The sequence below is a fragment of the Leuciscus leuciscus genome (genome assembly GCF_965113295.1).
Source record: "Leuciscus leuciscus genome assembly, chromosome: 13".
In the NCBI taxonomy this organism is placed as follows: domain Eukaryota; kingdom Metazoa; phylum Chordata; class Actinopteri; order Cypriniformes; family Leuciscidae; genus Leuciscus; species Leuciscus leuciscus.
This window is the reverse complement of record NC_138737.1, coordinates 42,085,589-42,107,108: the sequence shown is the minus strand read 5'-3', so window position 1 is coordinate 42,107,108 and position 21,520 is coordinate 42,085,589. Positions and strand designations below refer to the sequence as shown.

The 21,520-nt window shown below is 41.4% G+C and overlaps 1 protein-coding gene and 1 long non-coding RNA gene across 2 annotated transcripts in view; one reads left to right on the top strand and one right to left on the bottom strand.

The window, feature by feature from the left end:
* Window positions 1-3,319, top strand: part of LOC309512032 — a 76,857-nt gene extending 73,538 nt beyond the window's left edge. Inside the window, exon 2 of the long non-coding RNA XR_014210858.1 lies at window positions 2,934-3,319. This is a non-coding gene — a long non-coding RNA (uncharacterized lncRNA). The remainder of the gene's footprint in view (window positions 1-2,933) is intronic.
* Window positions 42-21,520, bottom strand: part of LOC309511984 (acylamino-acid-releasing enzyme-like) — a 26,620-nt gene continuing 5,141 nt past the window's right edge. The window contains exons 5-23 of the mRNA XM_082187384.1: window positions 21,493-21,520; window positions 20,313-20,404; window positions 20,167-20,238; window positions 18,650-18,787; window positions 16,484-16,575; window positions 16,346-16,386; window positions 15,793-15,914; window positions 15,352-15,412; window positions 13,101-13,198; window positions 12,770-12,821; window positions 12,443-12,531; window positions 11,958-12,096; window positions 11,032-11,115; window positions 10,821-10,901; window positions 10,491-10,579; window positions 6,483-6,673; window positions 2,486-2,588; window positions 657-763; window positions 42-564 (exon numbers count right to left, since the gene is read on the bottom strand). The exon at window positions 21,493-21,520 is cut by the window's right edge and continues 48 nt beyond it. Coding sequence (XP_082043510.1) covers window positions 459-564; window positions 657-763; window positions 2,486-2,588; window positions 6,483-6,673; window positions 10,491-10,579; window positions 10,821-10,901; window positions 11,032-11,115; window positions 11,958-12,096; window positions 12,443-12,531; window positions 12,770-12,821; window positions 13,101-13,198; window positions 15,352-15,412; window positions 15,793-15,914; window positions 16,346-16,386; window positions 16,484-16,575; window positions 18,650-18,787; window positions 20,167-20,238; window positions 20,313-20,404; window positions 21,493-21,520 — 1,785 coding nt within the window. The 3' untranslated portion in view covers window positions 42-458. The remainder of the gene's footprint in view (window positions 565-656; window positions 764-2,485; window positions 2,589-6,482; window positions 6,674-10,490; window positions 10,580-10,820; window positions 10,902-11,031; window positions 11,116-11,957; window positions 12,097-12,442; window positions 12,532-12,769; window positions 12,822-13,100; window positions 13,199-15,351; window positions 15,413-15,792; window positions 15,915-16,345; window positions 16,387-16,483; window positions 16,576-18,649; window positions 18,788-20,166; window positions 20,239-20,312; window positions 20,405-21,492) is intronic.

The following is a 21,520-nucleotide window of genomic DNA, read 5'->3' as shown; positions in this document are numbered from 1 at the left end:
GGTTTAGAGTGCGTAAAAGTTTAAAATCAGCCTTACAGAAATGTATTCAGTACATTTTATTGAAAAGAATGCAGCCAGTAGTTTAGTACATCTCCCAGACAGAAACCATATTACAAAAAAAGTGAACCAATGAACAATGAGCAGCTTGGCACAAATATAATCAGCCAATAACTGACAACTAAAACCATTTCCGAAAGCAAGTAAGATCTGTAGTATTTTTCAAATGTTATTTAGTGTAAATTAGACTGAATTATTTAAAACGTACTTATGTCACCGTATCATTTCCACTTCTTCAAATCTCACACAATATGCCTGTGAACCTCGTCAAGTGCTTCAGTATTCAGAGATTTTGATTGAGTTCTGAATCAATTCAAGGAAAAAAGCCTCAATTTGGCAATGCAGCTGTTATCAATGACAGAGATGTAGAGCTGATTATGGTTCATGTGGAGGAAGTGACATCACAGAGAAAGGTGTTGGATAACCCAGAGAGCGGCGTTTATGAACCCATCCGATTCTGCGTCGACTTTGGACAAAGCGTGATTATTGCCCGGGTACCACAGCAATCTGTGGACACACCAATGTCAGGTCAAGTCTCCTTCATTCATACAGCGCTTTAACAATATATGAGCCGATGCTCCACTGCCGCTGTAACTCACCTCACCGGCACCTGTGACGCCTTCAGCGCTCGGTAGTACTCTATGCCCTGCTTACTGGGAACACGCTTGTCCTCCTCACCCAGCATCAGGAGCACTGGGGTCTTTACCTGAGGAACAAACATTACAAACTGTGAAGTGAAGAATAACACTTCAGGATAATGGACTGTCATTAAAGGGATGGTTCGGAGTAAAATCAGCCTAGGGTCCTTTGCATCATGACCTCGAGCCAAACACCCCCCAGAAGCCTTTATTCCCCGATCGAACATTATTAAAGTTAGAGCTTATCTAGAGAGATCAGCCGGATGGTTTAGTGCAGGCGCTAATGGATCCAAGGCTGTATCTGGTAAATTACTCCACTAATAATGCCCAGAATGACACCACACTTCTACAGTAGCACAAATAGGTTCTGTACTCATAAAACGAGGCATTGGAAAGTTTGTAAGTACATCAGGAGTTTATTTAAATAACACTTGCCTGACGGCTAATGCTACCGCTAACCCGGACGTCGACGTCTCTTCAGGGGTTTGGGAAAAGCCTGTAAAAGTCCTGCAGAAAGCGATGGATAAGGATGTAGTGTAACGACGCCCAGTTCCAGGAATGCACTAATATTTTGTTGGTAGTTTCAGTTTATAACAATTATTAGTTAACACTAAGTTGTCGACACTTCGGAATAAATTATAATTCGTCGTTACACTTCATCCTTATCCATCGCTTTCTACAGGACTTTTACAGGCTTTTCCCAAACCCCTGAAGTGACGTCGACGTCCGGGTTAGCGGTAGCATTAGCCGTCAGGCAAGTGTTATTTAAATAAACTCCTGATGTACTTACAAACTTTCCAATGCCTCGTTTTATGAGTACAGAACCTATTTGTGCTACTGTAGAAGTTTGGTACCATTCTGGGCATTATTAGTGGAGTAATTTACCAGATACAGCCTTGGATCCATTAGCGCTGCACTAAACCATCCGGCTGATCTCTCTAGATAACCTCTAACTTTAATAATGTTCAACCAAGGGGAATAAAGGCTTCTGGGGGGTGTTTGGCTCGAGGTCATGATGCAAAGGACCCTAGGTTGACTTTACTCCGAACCATCCCTTTAATGAGTAACTATGCAGGACTAATGAGTAGATCAACATTAACACTTCAGCTAATCAGAAAGCTTAACTAATCAGTGAGTAATATCAAATTTAGGAGATAGTTCCTTAGGTAGTTAGTTAGGTAATCAATAATTACTTCATGAGATTAGCCTCATTAATAACTATTAACCAACTGACAAATTATAAAGAACATTATCGTGTGTCTGAGACATAATCAGTCAAAATTTTTACTCTGAATATAGTCATAAAACGCATCACTAATTACTCAAGTGTTGCCTAGTCACTATGTGATCAGGACCATTATTGCAAAAGATGTTCACTTTAAAATAAGGTCCGGATCACTAGTAGTGCCTGAAGAGTGACTAGGACACTTGAGGAATTAGTGATGCGTTTTATGACCACGTTCAGAGTAAAAAAAGACTATTGCTAACGTCTCAGACATGTTAATGTTGTGATTAGTAATTAATTAGTAATTCTTTATAATTTGTCTCAATCACCTATTAGTTCTTAATGATGCAAATCTCATTCAGTAATTATTGATTACCTAATAAGGAACTATCTTAGTCCTAGATGTGATATTACTCACTGATTAGTTAAGCTGGTTTCTACATTAGTTGATAGTAGTAGCTGAAGTGTTAATGTAGAACTACTCATTGGTCCTGCATAGTTACTTATTAATGACGGACTATTATTCTGAAGTGTTTCCCAGTTAGGTTCATGTGCATCCGCTCACCTTGCTCACGTGTTTTATAGGGGACTTGTTCAACATTTGCTCCAGAGTAGCAGGTTCAATATGAACGTCTGTGTTATATTCATATCCAGCTTCCACCATACACCTGAACACAGACACACACAGAACAGTCCGCCATCAGGGCGACATCACCACACATTAGTCTTATGTCACTGCAAAGCAAAAGAAACGAAACGGAAAGCCTACTTTTGTGCATTACACTGTATCAGGCACCTACTCCCTATCATCTATTCTCCTTTAAATAAAACAATAATAATTGTGTTGCATTAAAGTGCCATTATTATAAATGGCGGCGCACACAGTCGCAGCGGCTCAGTGTCTCCCGGTCGGTGTCATGTACGGCTGTTTTTGTACGTGACGTTTCTTGATTTGTGTACGTTCTGTTGGGCGAATAACACCTACAGCCGGCATGATCTCCTTAAAGGAGTAGTTCACTTTCAAAAAATGTTTTGCTGATAATTTACTCCCCCCGATGTCATCCAAGATATCCATGTCTTTCCTTCTTCAGTCGAAAAGAAATGAAGGTTTTTGAGGAAAACATTCCAGGATTTTTCTACACAGAATGGACTTCAATGGCAACCAACTATACCAGTGTTCACAGAAGGTTCAAATGTCCGTCTCAATGCAGCTTCACAGTCTCGACACGATCCCAGTCGAGAAATAAGAGTCTTATCTCGCGAAACCATCGGTCATTTAAAAAAAAAATATATATATATATATATATACTTTTTAACCACAAATGCTCGTCGTGTACCATCTCTGAGATGCGACACGTATTGCATCATCACGCTGGAAAGGTCACGAAAAAAAAGAAAATATAATAATAATAAATTAAAACAAAGATGTCGGATGATTTTGAAGTTGGAGGAGAAAATGAGATGAAATTTTGAACCGGAGTACAGAGACAAATAACTTAGATGGATGACGTGACGCGTGACCTTTCCAACGTGATGACGTAATACGTGCCGCATCTCAGAGATGGTACACGACGAGCATTTGTGGTTAAAAAGTATATATATATATTAGTGGTGGGCCGTTATCGGCGTTAACGTGCTGCGTTAACGCGAGACTCTTATCGCGCGATAAAAAAAATATCGCCGTTAATCTATTCTCCAAGTTGGGTTGGGAGATGGCTCTATACTACACAAGCTATGATGACGCAATCTACCCGCGGCCGCGAGGTAAACCCGGCTGCAACGCATATTCGTCGTCATCTTAAGTAAACACGGCTGAAAGTGAAAGCTGGTGAAAAAGATCGGTGCAACATCCATTATTTGGACTTGGTTCGGGTTTAAACCGTCAGACGAGCAGCAGCAAACTATATACAGAGTGTGTGGGGTAACAGTTCGGTAAGTTAACACACGACTAATCCGTTCAACCACCTCAAATTCAAAACGAAACATGATATCACTGAATACCAAAGACGCGCGCGCGCCAGTATCGTGCGCACAGACAGCACGCCAGAATACAGTTATCTTTCGTGCTTGAACTTACAATAACACACACAATTATGCCAAAATGTCCGTTTTGTCGAGTATCTTCATAACATAAGAGCTGTCTTATGATGAACGTCAAGAGTTGTGAAAGAATGAGGCGCGTGCGAGAGCCGCGTCTCCGTCAGCTGGTCTTAAAGAGACAGCAGCCAATAAAGCTTTCTGTCAGTAAAGTTAATCAAAGAACAAAAAGAACAGAGAAAATGACTCACTGCTGTTGACTAAAGTTTTTTTTTTTTTTTTTGGCTATAATAAGGATTAGTCTATATTTAATTTATAATTTATGCAGTGCAGTTTGACAATTTCGGTATATGTCCTAGGTCTACCTGTTTGACAGGCACAGGTAAATATGACATTTATTTTTAACTCTTGTATTATTGAGACAAATAACAATATTGAATTTATTTTAATTTGAAAACACAGTGCATTTAGTTGTTGTTTCTAGTTTGAGTTGAGAAATGGGCTACAAATTTCAGCATTATCACTAATCTGTGTGTGCATTTTACTTGAGAAATAAGCAAGTTAACTCATGAAACCATTTGTTTACTATATCGCAATCGCATATCGCAATATTGACCTCAATAATCACAATATGACATTTTCCCCAAATCGTGCAGCCATACTTTTCAGAAAAATGTATTTCGTATCATTGTCTTGTGAACTAGTCATTCAGCTTTTGATCAATAGTGATTGGCATGTTAAATCCCACACCTGGTGTGTGTTCCTTTGGAGGGTGTGGTTGTCAGGTAGGGGAGGGGGCCCATGAGCTTCAGTGCCCAGGGGCCCCTGGGGGTACTAATCCAGCCTTGCTTAGTGGTGTAGCACATCATCTCGATTTTAAGAATCGTTGTTGTGTTTCTTTTTACCTGAAAAGACATCAGTTAGACAATATTTTAATTTTAAATTTGGGGTTTCATAAGCTCCAAGCCATAATAAACATTAGACCTACTTAAGTCTCTGCAGCTAGTGTACTTAAATTTTATTTATCTGCAAAATGATGTTGTGTACTTACAGTTTTGCACAATATGTGTTCTCAAAACTACATACACCCTTTAAAAAAAAAAACATTTAGCAGTTGTTTAGCATGGGTCTGTGTAATCTGTTCTGAAATGGTTTTATTATAATATACTGTAAATCGTTATCGCAAGAGGCTGCAATGTATATCACAATATAGATTTTAGGCCATATCGCCCATCCCTAATTGATAGCCTATAGTAGTTGATAATAACATTGGCCTACCTAATGTTGCCTATGGACGGTAACAGTACAGTAGTAACCTTTTACAGTCTATGAGTAGAACAGCTTTCTCAAGCAGTTTATGATGCATTTTGGAAACAGGAGATGAGCCCCTGGTCTAATGCGCCACCGGCTTGAGAAACCCGTTCTCAAAGACTTACTTTTATAGTCATTATTTGGGTAGCACACATATTCTGAATGCCTTCGGCAGAATTCAAATGAGCCATTTTAATCTAGATTAATCTAGATTAATTTCAAAATTAATCTAGATTAATCTAGATTAAAAAAATTAATCTATGCCCACCTCTAATATATATATATATATATATATTTTTTTTTTGAAAATGACCGATGGTTTCGCGAGATAAGACTCTTATTTCTCGACTGGGATCGTGTCGAGACTGTGAAGCTGCATTGAGACGGACATTTGAACCTTATTTGAACATTGGGATAGTTGGTTGCCATTGAAGTCCATTCTGTGTAGAAAAATCCTAGAATGTTTTCCTCAAAAACCTTCATTTCTTTTCGACTGAAGAAAGAAAGACATGGATATCTTGGATGACATCAGGGTGAGTAAATTATCAGCAAAATTTTTTTTGAAAGTGAACTAATCCTTTAAGATCGGACTGTTACGATGTAAGTTTCTTCAGTTTCTCCACACACACGAGATCCCGGTGGAGTTAGCGAGGAGCCCCAGCTCTCCTTGGATTACCGTCCCAGCAGTGAGGAGGCGCAGGCGTAGAGAAAGGAGGCAGAAGCGAGGCTGCAGGGTTGACGTGCTAGCCAAGCTCACCACCGCTTCCCAGATCCCTCGCGAACAAAATGGATAAATTGAAGCAACGGACTAAAGCGAACAACACCGTGAAGGAATGCGTGCATTCTGCTAGTAACAACCCTACGCAGGATCAGCAGGAAGAGAGACTGAATTACTGACGACTCGTTTCAGTTCAGAATCACTTCTTTCTTTTAGGAGACAAAAACTTTATTTATCTACACTTTGATCTTTGCAGACCTTTAACATTCACGAACAGCTCTACTACACACTGCATGAAAGGTCATATCCTAAAAAGTATAATAGGGGCACTTTAATATTTCACATCACAGAGTATGGAAAGGATTGCAAAAAACCTTTAAACTGGTGTGTAATTTCACCACTCAAACAGAAATGAGAGTGAAACAATAAATTGGTTAAATCTGATCTGAAATCCCCCTAATGCAATTTAGTATGATGATGGTTCATGTCACATTACCAGTCGGGAATGTCTGTGCTGCCGATCATGGAGGCCAGATTCGTGACGGGGTTTCGAGCCACACACGCCTTGTAAAACTCAGGATACTGTCCAATCAGATGACAAGCCAGGAATCCACCGTGAGATCCTCCAATCACAGCGATCTTCTGCTCGTCGAAGTCTCCGAGCTTCAGAACACTGTCTACTGCAAACTGACCAGAGTTAAACAAACACTTTATTGTACACATACATACTGAAGTATAGTCACAACACATATGCCGCAAGTTATTCCAGCAGGGCCTTCTGAAAATATGGAAAATAAACACTAATTTATTTAGTATAACCAAATACCAAAATAAATACTAATTTAACGTGTAACTCAATACAAGTAACTTGAGTTATGTAATCGGATTACTTTTCAAGTAACTAGTAATGTAACGCAATACTTTTTCAATTTACAACAAAATATCTGAGTTACTTTTTCAAATAAGCAACGGAAGTTACTTTGTTTTCCCATTTATTGACTGACAGCTCTCCTGTCCACATGTTGAGACGAATCGAAGTGCAGAGGCGTTGTGTGTGTGTGTGTGTGTGCTGTGTAAACATGATGGTTATTGTAGTTCTGGACTAAATGTGAACATGCATGTACTCGTCTCACTTGCACGAAAGCATTCAGTATTCCTCAAAATGAATAAAACCGTAAAATGCAATCTCAGAATTTTACGCAAGACTTTTAGAATGAACTATATTAAATTACACAATTATAGTTTGTGTTTAATCTCACTTCATTAACCAATGTCTTTACTGCTGCCCTTCAATGATCTAATTCAACCATACTAATAAGCAAAAATGACTTTAGATTAGATTTAGAAATAAGAGTGTTGAACTTCCTTCTCCTGTCTCCTATTGTTCTTTAATCCAGAACAGCAGCTGAAAGGTTTGTTTGAGCGGCGCCCTCTACTGTACATTACTGTACTCTGTACTCTACTGTACTCTGCCTCTACTGTACTCTGCCTCTACTGTACTCTGCCTCTACTGTACTCTGCCTCTGCCTCTACCGTACTCTGCCTCTACCGTACTCTGCCTCTACCGTACTCTGCCTCTACCGTACTCTGCCTCTACCGTACTCTGCCTCTACCGTACTCTGCCTCTACCGTACTCTGCCTCTACCGTACTCTGCCTCTACCGTACTCTGCCTCTACCGTACTCTGCCTCTACCGTACTCTGCCTCTACCGTACTCTGCCTCTACCGTACTCTGCCTCTACCGTACTCTGCCGTCCTCTATCTCTACTGTACTCTGCTGTACTCTATCTCTACCGTACGCTACCTCTACGCTACCTCTACTGTACGCTACCTCTACTGTACGCTACCTCACTCTGCCTCTACCGTACTCTGCCTCTACCGTACTCTGCCTCTACCGTACTCTGCCTCTACCGTACTCTGCCTCTACCGTACTCTGCCGTCCTCTATCTCTACTGTACTCTGCTGTACTCTATCTCTACCGTACGCTACCTCTACGCTACCTCTACTGTACGCTACCTCTACTGTACGCTACCTCACTCTGCCGTACTCTATCTCTTCTGTACTCTGCTGTACTCTATCTCTACCGTACGCTACCTCTACGCTACCTCTACTGTACGCTACCTCTACTGTACGCTACCTCACTCTGCCTCTACCGTACTCTGCCTCTACCGTACTCTGCCTCTACCGTACTCTGCCTCTACCGTACTCTGCCTCTACCGTACTCTGCCTCTACCGTACTCTGCCTCTACCGTACTCTGCCTCTACCGTACTCTGCCGTCCTCTATCTCTACTGTACTCTGCTGTACTCTATCTCTACCGTACGCTAGGGGTTTCATCAACTAGTCGACTAGCCGACTAGTCGACTGTCACAACCACTAGTCGGCGCTGTCGGCCCTAATCGACTAGTCGGAAAACAAAATGGCGTCAGGCGCTGAGGTACCTATGCGTCCAAAACGGTCAAGGTCATGGAGTGCAGTGTCGCATTTGGTGCAATATAGATGGACACGCAAAACGGGACACATTCAGAATTAATAAACATTTAGTAAACTACAGAACAGCGCGAGTGGGAAATGGCGCACCTCACACGGGCAGGGCTATGATAACGGACACTGCACTGGTGATATAAAACGCACACACACAGGTCTGTTAACTTAAGCGATACTTTTAAGGTTGTCTAATATTTTTCTGACTAACAAATTACTGACACAGTAGGCTAAAGGGTAGATTTAAAAAAAAGAAAAACGAAATTTAAATAAAGAAAAAACGAAATTTAGGCTAAATAAAACAAATGAAATTTAAATTAAGAAAAAACGAAATTTAAATAAAGAAAAAACGAAATTTTAAAAAGAAAAACGAAATTTAAATAAAGAAAAAACGAAATTTAAATAAAGAAAAAACGAAATTTAGGCTAAATAAAACAAATGAAATTTAAATTAAGAAAAAACGAAATTTAAATAAAGAAGAAACGAAATTTTAAAAAGAAAAACGAAATTTAAATAAAGAAAAAACGAAATTTAAATAAAGAAAAACGAAATTAAGTTAAATTAAAAACGAGATTAATTTAGATTGATAATAACGGGTAAAAAGACTAATACATTTTGTTTCTATTATTCTATTTTCCACAATGTCAAAGCAACGCAGCTTAACCGAAAACACAAGCTCAGGCATGCACTTCAGTCCATTCAAACTCCACTGTTCTGCACTCTAGCGGTTCGAGCCGCGCCTGAATCGCGTGTCTCACGCAGCGATCGCAGGCAGTGTGCAAACTCCAACCCGTTAAGCTGAGACGCTCACGCCACGCAGCCAGTGTTGTCGCAGGTGATACAAAAATATAGTGGTTCAGTATAACCTACATCAAACTTGTATCGGCCTATATGCTTAAATGATATTTGCTTAAAGATGCAATGAAAAATGCACAGTTAAAACTATATGCAAAAAATATGTCGTGATGTTGACAATGTTATTGTCTGAGCCTGAGGCTAGCCATGTGGCAATGTTTATCTGCAACGTTCGCTGATGCGCGTGGTGTGGCAGTTCATAACAAGAATGTTTTAATTACAAGAATGTTTTAAATGAATGCTGCTGTTTTTGTATTAACACAAGAATAACTGATGAATTTATTTATTATGTTATTTCTGAATTTCAAACATACATTTCCAATAATTCACCAGAACTCCTTCCTCTGTCTTCCTTAACAATGCTCAATGCGTTAATGCGTCAATTTAATGAATAAATAATTTAACGACTAGTCGACTAGTCGTCGACTGTTATGCAAAACTAGTCGACTAGCAAAAATCAGTAGTTGTGAAACCCCTACCGTACGCTACCTCTACGCTACCTCTACTGTACGCTACCTCACTCTGCCTCTACCGTACTCTGCCTCTACCGTACTCTGCCTCTACCGTACTCTGCCTCTACCGTACTCTGCCGTCCTCTATCTCTACTGTACTCTGCTGTACTCTATCTCTACCGTACGCTACCTCTACGCTACCTCTACTGTACGCTACCTCTACTGTACGCTACCTCACTCTGCCTCTACCGTACTCTGCCTCTACCTCACTCTGCCTCTACCGTACTCTGCCTCTACCGTACTCTGCCTCTACCGTACTCTGCCTCTACCGTACTCTGCCTCTACCGTACTCTGCCTCTACCCTGCCTCTACCGTACTCTGCCTCTACCGTACTCTGCCTCTACCGTACTCCGCCTCTACTGTACAGGAGTAAATATGCATTTCCTTCAGCCTGAGGATTATTATATCACTTTTGGTGTGAAAGGGCTTTAACATTTGCTAAAAATAGATGTTTTTTTGTTGCAATTAAAAAACAAGCAAGCCCCTCCCAGCTGAGAAAAAGTAACACAAAAGTAATGTAACGCATTACTTTCCATAAAAAGTAACACATTCAGAAACGCAATATTGTAATGCAGTACTTTTAAAAGTAACTTTCCCCAACACTGCTGTAATGCTTGATGATGTGATCATGTGATCAGCGGGTGTTAGTGTTTACCTGCACGTCTCTCACGTCCTGCGTACCGATGTTTCCAGGCAAGGAGAAGATGTTATCCTGACCAAACCCGAGTGAGCCTCTGTAATTCACTGCAACAGGAAACACACACAGCGGAAAAATTACACAAAATCATTGACATCGACTCATTCCTGCCCAAACGGCCCTAACATTACGATATTAGCCAAGAAGTTTGGCTTAAATTCTGTCATTTACTCACCCTCGTGTCATTCGAATCTTCGAAATCATGTGTCTTGGGTGAGTTCAGTATCGTGATATGTATTGAATCGTGACATGAGGGTATCTTGAGTATAAACTATGAGCTCTACTCACCCAGCAGGACAGCGAAGCCCATCTTACACAGAACCGCTGTGGACAAAATCCATTCTGTCACCAGCACTGAATGAGGGCCGCCTGACACACACACACACACACACACACACACACACACACACACACACACAGAAAAAGAGCACAGCAAGATGTTAACGTTTTCTTACACCACTTTTATATTGTAGAATATAAATGTCAGTAGAGAGCAGACCGTGTGGCATGACGATGAGAGGTAGTTTGCTTCCTTCCGTCGTTTCCTTTGGCTTCAGCAGAATCGCATCAAAGTCCAAACCAGCTAAAGAAGAACAGAGAGTCATTATTTTTCCATGCAGATATACTGTACAGTGCAACATGTGAACACTAGCACTGTCGAAATTTCATTATTACTTTTGACCACAAGGTGGCGCTGCCCGATTTTTGGTCAAAGCATTCAGAAGTTATGAGCAAAAATGTTTCATACCTCCTGACCACTAGGGGGCACTGCACCGAAACTGTGCAGGTAGACTCAGGTCATGCATGTCATAACACACACCAATTTTGGTCAGAATATGCTAAAGCATTGCAGAGATATAGCCTCACGTTCATTTTGGCAGGAACTTCGCCAAATTCGTTTGCGCATTATTGGAGAACTGTTTGACAAATCAACTGATTGTCGGTCTGAAGATGATCCAGTTACATTTTCATGAAATGTTTGACTAATTCCAAATGGCGGAAACATTTTCATGTCGGAAAATGACGTCACACGGTGCAATCGAATCGCCTTGAGCGTCTGGAATTTTATTTCTAGTTTGTTTCAACTTTGGACAGTTGGTGGCGCTAGAGAGATTGAGTTAGAGACAGTTCAGTCTGTCCTCCATCTGTGTGCCAAGGAAGAAACGGAAAAATAATAATAATAATAGGAACGCCAACGATTATAATAGTTGCCTACACACCTTCGGTGCTTGGTCCCTAATTAAATGGTTAATTACAGTTATCTGTATGATGGGGACAGGTCTAGTGAACACACACACACACACACACACACACACACACACACACACACACACACACACACACACACAGATCTTACGGTATTGTGTGTTGTCCTGCTCAGGTGGAGGGCACACACACACACACACACACACACACAAATCTTACGGTATTGTGTGTTGTCCTGCTCAGCTGGAGGGCTGAGGTTCACAGTGTTCCAGCTGATCTGGTCCTGAGTTTGAGTCTCCTCCAGCGTAACCCACGACACCTGAGTTTCAGAACCCTTCGCTGGGAGAAAACCCACACGCTGCAGAACACAACATCTGACTGTGTCTTACCCAATTGACTTACATAGTAGGAAAAAACCCCACTATGTAAGTCAATGGGACCAGTTAACTGTTTGGTTACTGACATTCTTCAAAATATCTTCCTTTGTGTTCAGCAGAAGAAAGAAATTCATACAGGTTTGAAACAACTTGAGGGTGAGTATATGATGACAGAATTTTCATTTAAAAGTGAACTATCCCTTTAAACTCATACCTCGGGTCTTCATTGACCCAGGACATCATTCATTCAGTCGTACTTCATTGTCTTTTCCTTACGCATACTTATATATATATATATATATATGTTGATAATGTATGTGTGAATACCAGGTCTGGAGGCTGGTTTGGTGAAGAGCAGCTGATCACCATCAGATCTCTGTGAATATTCAGTAAACTCCAGCTTCCTTCCTGAGATTCTACAGTACAGAGAGATCAGAGTCATACAGTTCAGTACAGTAGAGTACAGTATAGTAGAGTTCAAGCGCTTTGAGTGCAGAGAAAAGCACTATATAAATGTAATGAATTATTATTATTATTATTATTTAGAGTGAAGTACAGTAGAGTAGAGTACAGTAGATCAGAGTACAGTACAGTACAGAAGAGTCATATAAGAAGTCATGCGTAACATGAGACAACGAGAGTAGCTCTACATACGAGAGGTGAGAGACGTGACCTCGCGACTCGAAGTATCAACAACCAACAGATCCTGTAATATCCAAACACAATGTCGAATCAACTTTATTAATATACAGGACAATAACAGAATCAGTGACGCAAACAGACTTCAAACTCTAAAAAGACAATAGAGTCAATGTTCAGCTGAGGTCAGTTCAGTAACTGTGTAAAGATAATCAAATAGGAAATGAGTTAAATTCCTCTATAAAGCATCTCTGGAGAAAACAGTGATGTCATCATCCAGCTCAGCTCAGTTCATATTCAATTTGCAATAATTAACCATGTTAATCTGTGTCCATGGAAACAGTACCTTACGGCCTCTCTGAGCGCAGGAGATCAGCACACGCTGACTGTCAGCTGACCAGCAGCGGGGAGAAAGCATCGAACTGTAGATCCCAGTAAAACCATCTGACACACACACACGCACGCAGAAAAAAAGAGACATTAAACAGGCCAGAGATCGTCTAGGTTACATATGTAACCCTCGTTCCCTGAAGGATTACGGATACGTACGCTGGACGTGCCGAATGATTGGGATCCCGCTTAGGGACCATATCATCTTTGAGTGTTAACAGAACGAGCCAATGCTCACATTGGCGTGTGAGATCTGCATCTCGCACTCCGCCCACAGCACGGGTATAAATACGGAAGCGGATGCAAGAACCATTTGTTTTTCACTGAGGAGCCGAGCGGAAGGCCCGGAGTCAGCGGTGGTCCAGCAATGCTGGCGACGGGACGTACGTCGGAAGTGCCGAATGATTGGGATCCCAAGTAACACAAGTATTCGAAAATGCATTTCTGCGTTAGCATTTTGACTGCCTTTCTTGGGTACAGTGAAGTACGGGCTGTAGAAGCCGGTCTTCATATCGGCTGGAGGGACCGGCTCTATCATACCCTGCGCCAGTAGGACTGCGATCTCCGCACGCATGATAGGGGCCCTTTCGCTCAACACCGAAGTGTAGTGAACACCCATGAACTTGGGTGGGTGCCGGACGAATTGAATCATATAGCCGAGTCTGATGGTACGGAGGAGCCAGCTGGACACTCTGGGAAGCACTTTCCAGGCTTCCACAAACCAAGCCAGGGGGACCAGAGGCACCACAGAAGTACCCACGGCGGGGCAGCGAAGTGGAAGACAGGGACCCGACTCGGACGGCATAGCGGCCCGAAGCTGAGTGTGCGGGGCAACACTTACCTGTCTCCACTAGGGGTGTAACAATACACGTTTTCTTATTGAACGGTTCGGTACGCATTACGAACCGAACGATTCGTTGGACCATTTTTCCTGCCGGTGCGACCTTTGTTAGCAGTCACGCTGGCGTGACCACCACAACAATACCCAACATCATGCGGCAAACGTAATGAAAGCAGAACGAAACTGCGCTACTCATTATTTTGTGCTTCACTGACCGTTTATCGGTTTGGACCATCAATGTCAGTGCAGTGCGAGCCGATCTTGATCAAGCGACACTGTTACTACACAGCGCTAAGAGATCCAGTAAAGAAAGCATTTGAATTCACCACAGAAGTAATAACATCGCTGCGAGATCTAGTGAGAAGCATTCACATTTCCCTGTTATTAGCCGTAGATCTCTACTAGAACAAACATCGCTGACGTGGAAACCAGGAGAAACATTGTGCCATGAATGAACTAGTTATAGGCTTTAAGTCCACAGATCAGCAACATTCACCATGGCTTTACTGTAGTAACACTCACTGTAACCATGGAAGTGTGGCAGGAATAGTCAAATACTTTCAAGTACGTCACACATCTTTTTCCAGCACTTCAAAACTCAAATATGATCATATTTAAATGTTATTTATAATGTGATGACCAAAACATTATTTGTTCATACTTCAAAGATTAACACCATTTATAAAACTAAACGTTTCAAGATCAATTTTTTGTTTGTTTAAATCAAGTAAATTTCTCTGGCACTTCTTTCTTTTCGCTGTATTGAAAACGTACCGAACCGTGACACCAGTGTACCGTATCGAACCGAACCGTGAATTTTGTGAACCGTTGCACCCCTAGTCTCCACTGGTCGGCGGGGGGGTGTGTGAGGAGGGTCGCACAGTGCCAACCTCGCCCTCTTGGGACCCAGGAACAGGGGAATTTGCTCTTTTATTGAACACAGTGCCTCTGGACTCCAGAGAGCCATGAGTTCACTTCTGGGCGGTGTGAAGTTCTCCACTGCGTCGCCGAAGAGCCCAACCTGGGAAATGGGGGAGTCCAGGAACCGAGACTTGTCGGTCTCCCTCATATCAGCCAGGTTCAATCATTGTCAAACGCTCGGATCCTCAGCGAAAAACAAATGGTTCCTGCACCCGCTTCCGTGTTTATACCCGTGCTGTGCATTGGCTTGTTCTGTTAACTCTCGAAGATGACGAGCTCCCTAAGCGTGATCCCAGTCATTCGGCACATCCGACGTACGACCGACTGAAAGGGAACTTCATCTGAATAACACGTTTCTGAACTCTTTGAGATAAAATTTTTTACTTCATTTCTTTAACAACCAACCAATAAAAAAATAAAAAATTGCATGCAAACATGCCCTTACCCTCTCTGGCTCTCGTCTGCACATCGACCACAACACTCGTCTGCTGGGTGTACCAGTCATACTGCAAACACACCACAACTGATCACATTACTGCAACACTTTACAATCAGGGTTAGTTTACACACACACACACACACACCACAACACTCGTCTGCTGGGTGTACCAGTCATACTGCAAACACACCACAACTGATCACATTACTGCAACACTTTACAATCAGGGTTAGTTTACACACACACACACACACACACACACACACACACACACACACACACACACACACACACACACACACACCACAACACTCGTCTGCTGGGTGTACCAGTCATACTGCAAACACACCACAACTAATTACTGTTAGTGCTAACACTTTGCAGTCAGCTTTCATTTACTTTAAGAATTGGACACACACACACACACACACACACACACACACACACCACACACAGTCGGCTGCACTGCTGGTGAGGGCCGAAGACGCCAGACTCCAGATAAGCGATGCGACAGTGATCAGGACTGAGCCGAGGAGAGCAGACGGAGCTGGAGTTACAGGACAACTGGTCTGAGGACACAGATACAAGATTATGATTGTCAAAAATGTATACACTCACACACACGCACACACACACACGCGCACGCACACATACACACTCTCACATATTCTCAGACACACTCACTCTCACACACACACACACACACACACACTCTCAGACACACACACTCTCTCACACTCTCACACACACACACACACACACACACACACACACACACACACACACACACACACTCTCACACACACTCTCACACACACTCTCACACACACTCTCACACACACTCTCACACACACTCTCACACACACTCTCACACACACTCTCACACACACTCTCACACACACTCTCACACACACTCTCACACACACTCTCACACACACTCTCACATGCACACACACACTACATATTGTCTGTACAGAATGGTTGAAGATGAGAGCTTTACCACATTTGCCACTAGCAAGATCCACATAAAACAGAGACGACCTGCAGAACAGACAGAAAACAACACGAAAATGAAGAGGTTTAGAAAGTTCATCTTCTTCATAACACAGATATTCCTCCTCCTCCTCATCATCATCACCTTCTGTTGGCGCAGTATTTGAGCCCCAGTCTGAACGGCTCGTGCCACCAGCCCACGAACACCAGCCCGGTGTCACCGGGAGCCCAGAACGCCTGCGGACCAGAGCCAGTTATTCAGAACAACACAACTAAAGCAGAAGAACAACTAGAAGAACAGGCTTGGTGATCTTTGCTGATTAATGTTCTAGTAAATGCTGAATCTCACCTCGCTCAGTCAGCTGTGTTACAGAGTTATACCATTTATCATGTATTTCAGTCAGCTGAAGCACTAGTGCCCCCTATGGGTGAAACCTCATGCAACTGATCAATGCATCCTCCGTATGCTGTTGTCTATGGGCATCACAATTTGATAAATATAAGTAAATTAGTCAAAATGGGCGACAACCTAAAATTTTGGTTCACTTTGGTTCACATCTTTCTAACACTTTGAAGAATCAAAAATTGTTCAGTATATGATGATACATGATCATGTAATCAAGTCAAGTCAAGTCAAGTTTATTTGTATAGCGCTTTTCACAATACAGATTGTATCAAAGCAGCTTCACAGTATTAAATTTAAATAATACAACAAAGTTTGTTTCAAGAGGAATTTATTGATTGATAAAATTAAATTAAATATCCCCAAAATATCCCCAATGTCAAATGTATAGCCTACACTCCTAAAAAATAAAGCTTCCAAAGGAAGAATTCCATAGTAATATCACAAATGCTGGTCTTGCACTAGCTGTGATGCATCACACATTACGTAATCAGGTTGAAAGGTCAAGCGTGACATAGGCGGAGGTGTTTACAAAGCCAACATGCAAAGACTGAGTCAAATGCCATTTACAAAAAAAGAAAAGGTAAAACAACGATGTTGAAAATTGCCCTACTCTACATTTCTGAACCAGAACACGCGTGACCTTTCAACCTGATTACGTAATGTGTGACGCATCACAGCTAGTGCAAGACCAGCATTTGTGAAGTCACTATATGGAGAAAATCCTGGAATGTTTTCCTCAATTTCTTTTCGACTGAATAAATTACGACATGAACATCTTGGAGGACGTGTGGAAGAGTAGATTATCAGGACATTTTAATTCTGAAGTGAACGACTCCTTTAAATCACTCCTGAGACTTTATAGTCTGCATGTGGCCAATGTGACTTTATGATTTTTTGCTCTTTCAGCCTTGAAGCAGAAGCAATATCAGATGTTTAGGCTTATTGCCATTCAAATCAATATATAATACATTAAAATATGCACAATCTCAATCTGAACGCATGTTAAACACAAGGGGCCCTATTTTAACGATCTGAAACGCAAGTATCAAACACGAAACGCAAGTAACTTTGTGGGAGGATCTCGCTGTTGCTATTATACCGGCGGGATAAATGACTCACCGACGCAAATCTAAAATGTGTTGGTCTGAAGAAGCTTCATTACTCATAGGTGTGGTTTGGGCGTAACGTGAAATAAACCAATCAGAGCGTCATCTCACATTCCCTTTAAGAGCAGGCGCGCTTGTTCCATGGCGATTTGCTATTATAACGGCGGATTTGCCAGACGCGCGCCAGGAGCGGTTCACAGCCGAGGAGACCGACGTTCTCGTCAGGGCCGTAAAACACAGAGAAGTGACATTGGGGATGGAGAAACACACACAAATTAGCTTCGGTTAAACAGGCGTATGATAATTTGGGTAAATGTGTAAACTAGATTTATGCCTATTTTTTTCACATCTTCATGGACACAACAATGATTTCCCTCGTGTAGTAATATTTTTCCTTGTAATTATGTATTGTTTGCAAAAATGTCAACGGCTGCTTCTGTGTGTAAATGAGAGAAGCAAAGTGTGTGTGTGTTGTGCACACGCTACATTATGGCCAAGCATGCGCCCTTAAAATAGCATCTGAACGCGCCACTGACTCTAGACTGGGTTTCTCCTGGTCAGTGGCGGGATTGTTTTCTGAAACTGCAAAATAGCACCAGGGAACGTTTGCGCCGGAACACGCCTCCTCTTTTCACTGAACCGCCCCCGGGAGCGCAAGTTCATTCCCTAATTTACCGACGTGCGTCTGTGGAGGGAAAAGTCCGCTGTGCGTCGGGTGCAAAATAGGAATGACACATGCGTCGCTGTACAAAGTCAATTGCGCTGGGTGCGAGATAGGGCCCAAGAGCTCGTACTGTACCTGTCCTGGAGAGATGTCGGAGGGTATTCCCTCCAGAACCGTGATGTTGCTGCCCTCGATGTCCAGCACACAGAGCACTGGGCTGCTTTTATTCACCAGCGCTTCACCCCAGTCTTCATAATACTCAAACTGATGCCCCTGCCACACACACACACACACACACACACACACACACACACACACACACACAAACACATCAACACAACGCAGATCAAAACCATTAACCAAACTAAAGCAGGGGTAGATGACATACTCTTTTTAGATAAGAGTGTGTGTGTTGGTGCTGTTCTTTTTAAAGATGTAATGAAGGCATTTGACACTGTTGACCATCAGATGCTTTTATCTAAACTAACAAATTCTAAATTTTTCAGAGGAGGCAATACTTCATATAAAATCATCTCTTTCAAATAGGAATCAGTATGTGTGTATTGATGGTCCAATATCTTCTTGCCTTGCTTGTCCTCAGGGGGTTCCACAAGGCTCTATTTTGGGACCAATTTTATTTTAACTTTATATAAATGATCCACCTGGAGTATGTAAAGGTGTAAATGTTCAGATGTATGCAGATGATGTAGTAATTTTTATACATGCTAAGAATATTGAAAAATCTTCGATTACTTTGACTTATATTTATATATTAAACTATGACCAATATTCAGGATTGGCTTACCAGGACAGGTTGAAAACTTGTTAAAGAGAACTTGTTAAAGAGTTTATGTATCTTGGGGTTACTTTGGATAATACTCTAACTTTTAAAAGTCACAAAAAAAAAGTTGTCTAATATTGTACAATTTTATTGAAAGAATTTTAAGTATATTAGGCCATTTTTGACAGTCGGTGCTGCCAGGCTGTATTTACATTCAATGATTCTTTTCACATATTCAGTATTGTTTTATTAGTTGGTCATTCATAGGTGACACAACCCTAAAGTTACTGGAGTCACTGTATATAAGGTGATAAAAGTGTTGATTAAAAAACCCTCTATTTTACAGTAATGAAATTAAACATTTAAAATGACTTTTAAAAATGGTAAAAATGTCAAATATGCCTGTTTTATTTATAAGGTCTGGCATGGGCCTCCGTTAAATGAGTTTATAACACAGAGGACAGATTGTGGTGTTGGTACCAGGTCTGTCATTAGATTAGATTGTGAAGTGAACATCTTTTGGTCAGAAAGTATTATCTGTAATAGGGAACAAATATTGGAATAGTTTACCAGTCAATAAGACAACGTTCTACTTCTCACACTGTTAAAGTTCATCTGAAAAAGTGGCTTATGACGAATCAGTCGTGTAAACATTTTACTTAGAAATTGTAATGATGTGTTTTGGGTATTGTCTCTTTGTAGTGTTGTGTGTATGGCTGAGTGTTTGCTCTTGTGTGTTCCTACCAAGGGACTGTGGATGTAATTAGTAATGTTGCTATAATCCGGTTGTATTTTATACTAATGTTCATTAGCAGGCTTTTTTTTTTCCCTATCAAATATAAATAAACAATACATGACGGCAAACTTTTACCAGGATGGTTTCCTCCTTCTTGTCCGTCTTGGCGGTGTCCTCTTCATCGGTGAGCAAGCCCGTCTCAGGACCCTGCGGTTCAACACGGGGTCAGATGAAGAACACACTCACAGAATCATTAGGAAGTGTGTGTGTTCTGTGTAAACCTGGAAGTAGGATTCTGTCTTGGGTCGTTTCTTCTCAGCAACATACAGGAGGTGAGTCTCTGAATGAGACCAGACCAAACAGCCGAACTGATCTGAGAACAGAGAGCACATTATCAGCGTCTGCTCATGCGGATTGTTCAGGAACAGCTGCTCTAGCCTTAACTGAAGACCTTAATGTAATCTGCCACCAACAAACAAAAGCAAATAAACTAAAGGCTATTTAAAAATTCATGATTCTGCTCATATAATATCACACTCCATATGTTACTGTTATCAGTGTAATCGTGTGTCATAGAGCTGCATGATTAACCGTTACAAGACGGCGATCTGGACTCAAACACCAGTGCTCTTACTCCTCAGTGACAGTGACTCTGCTCTGTCTATTAACCCTGTGATCACAGGAACACTCAGATGTGTGTTCTGGTCCAGAGAGAGCCGATGTCATGAAGAGATATGAAACAGCTTCACTAACAGTCTTTTCAACATCACAGCATCATTATTTCTGTCTATCAATCACTCAGATTATCACAGAAGTGCTGGGAGAAAAGATTATAGTTCAGATATAAACACTGATGTCTACAGTAGAGATCACAATACAGCAAATCAGCTTTTAAAAGTAACTTGAGGCTTCAAATAAAGATTGTAGTGATTACATCGTTACACCAGTAGGTGGCGACAGGAGACTGTTAAAATATGTGTTTGTCATTGAATCATTCACTCAAGAGATTCATTCAGAAACACTGATTCATCCAGTAATGAAACCAGTGAAGACTTTATAAGTGAGTCACTGAATCATTCAATTAAATTAATCTGAAAAAATCTGAAAATCCAGCGTTTAATGTTGTTTATGTGTCTATGTGGTGTTTTTAATACACTTTAAGACAAACCATGTGTAAGTTCATAAGTCGACACCATTGCTGAGTATTTTCTCCTTAAAACTGCAGTGAACCAAAGACAGTCTCAAACACACGCTTTGAAATCGCTGGTGTTTCTGACGTATTTTAAGGCATGAAGGAGGAAAAAACTTTTGAAAACGTAATTTTGGTGATAAAAGATGAGTTTTAAGGGATCAAATGACTTTAGGTTCACAGCAGTTTGGCAGGTCCTGTTCATTCTTTGACCACCAGGTGGACACAACGCACACAGTGTTGAGAGGAAAGTGTGTGATTGTTTTCCTTACCATCTTCATACACTTTGCCATGTTTGTT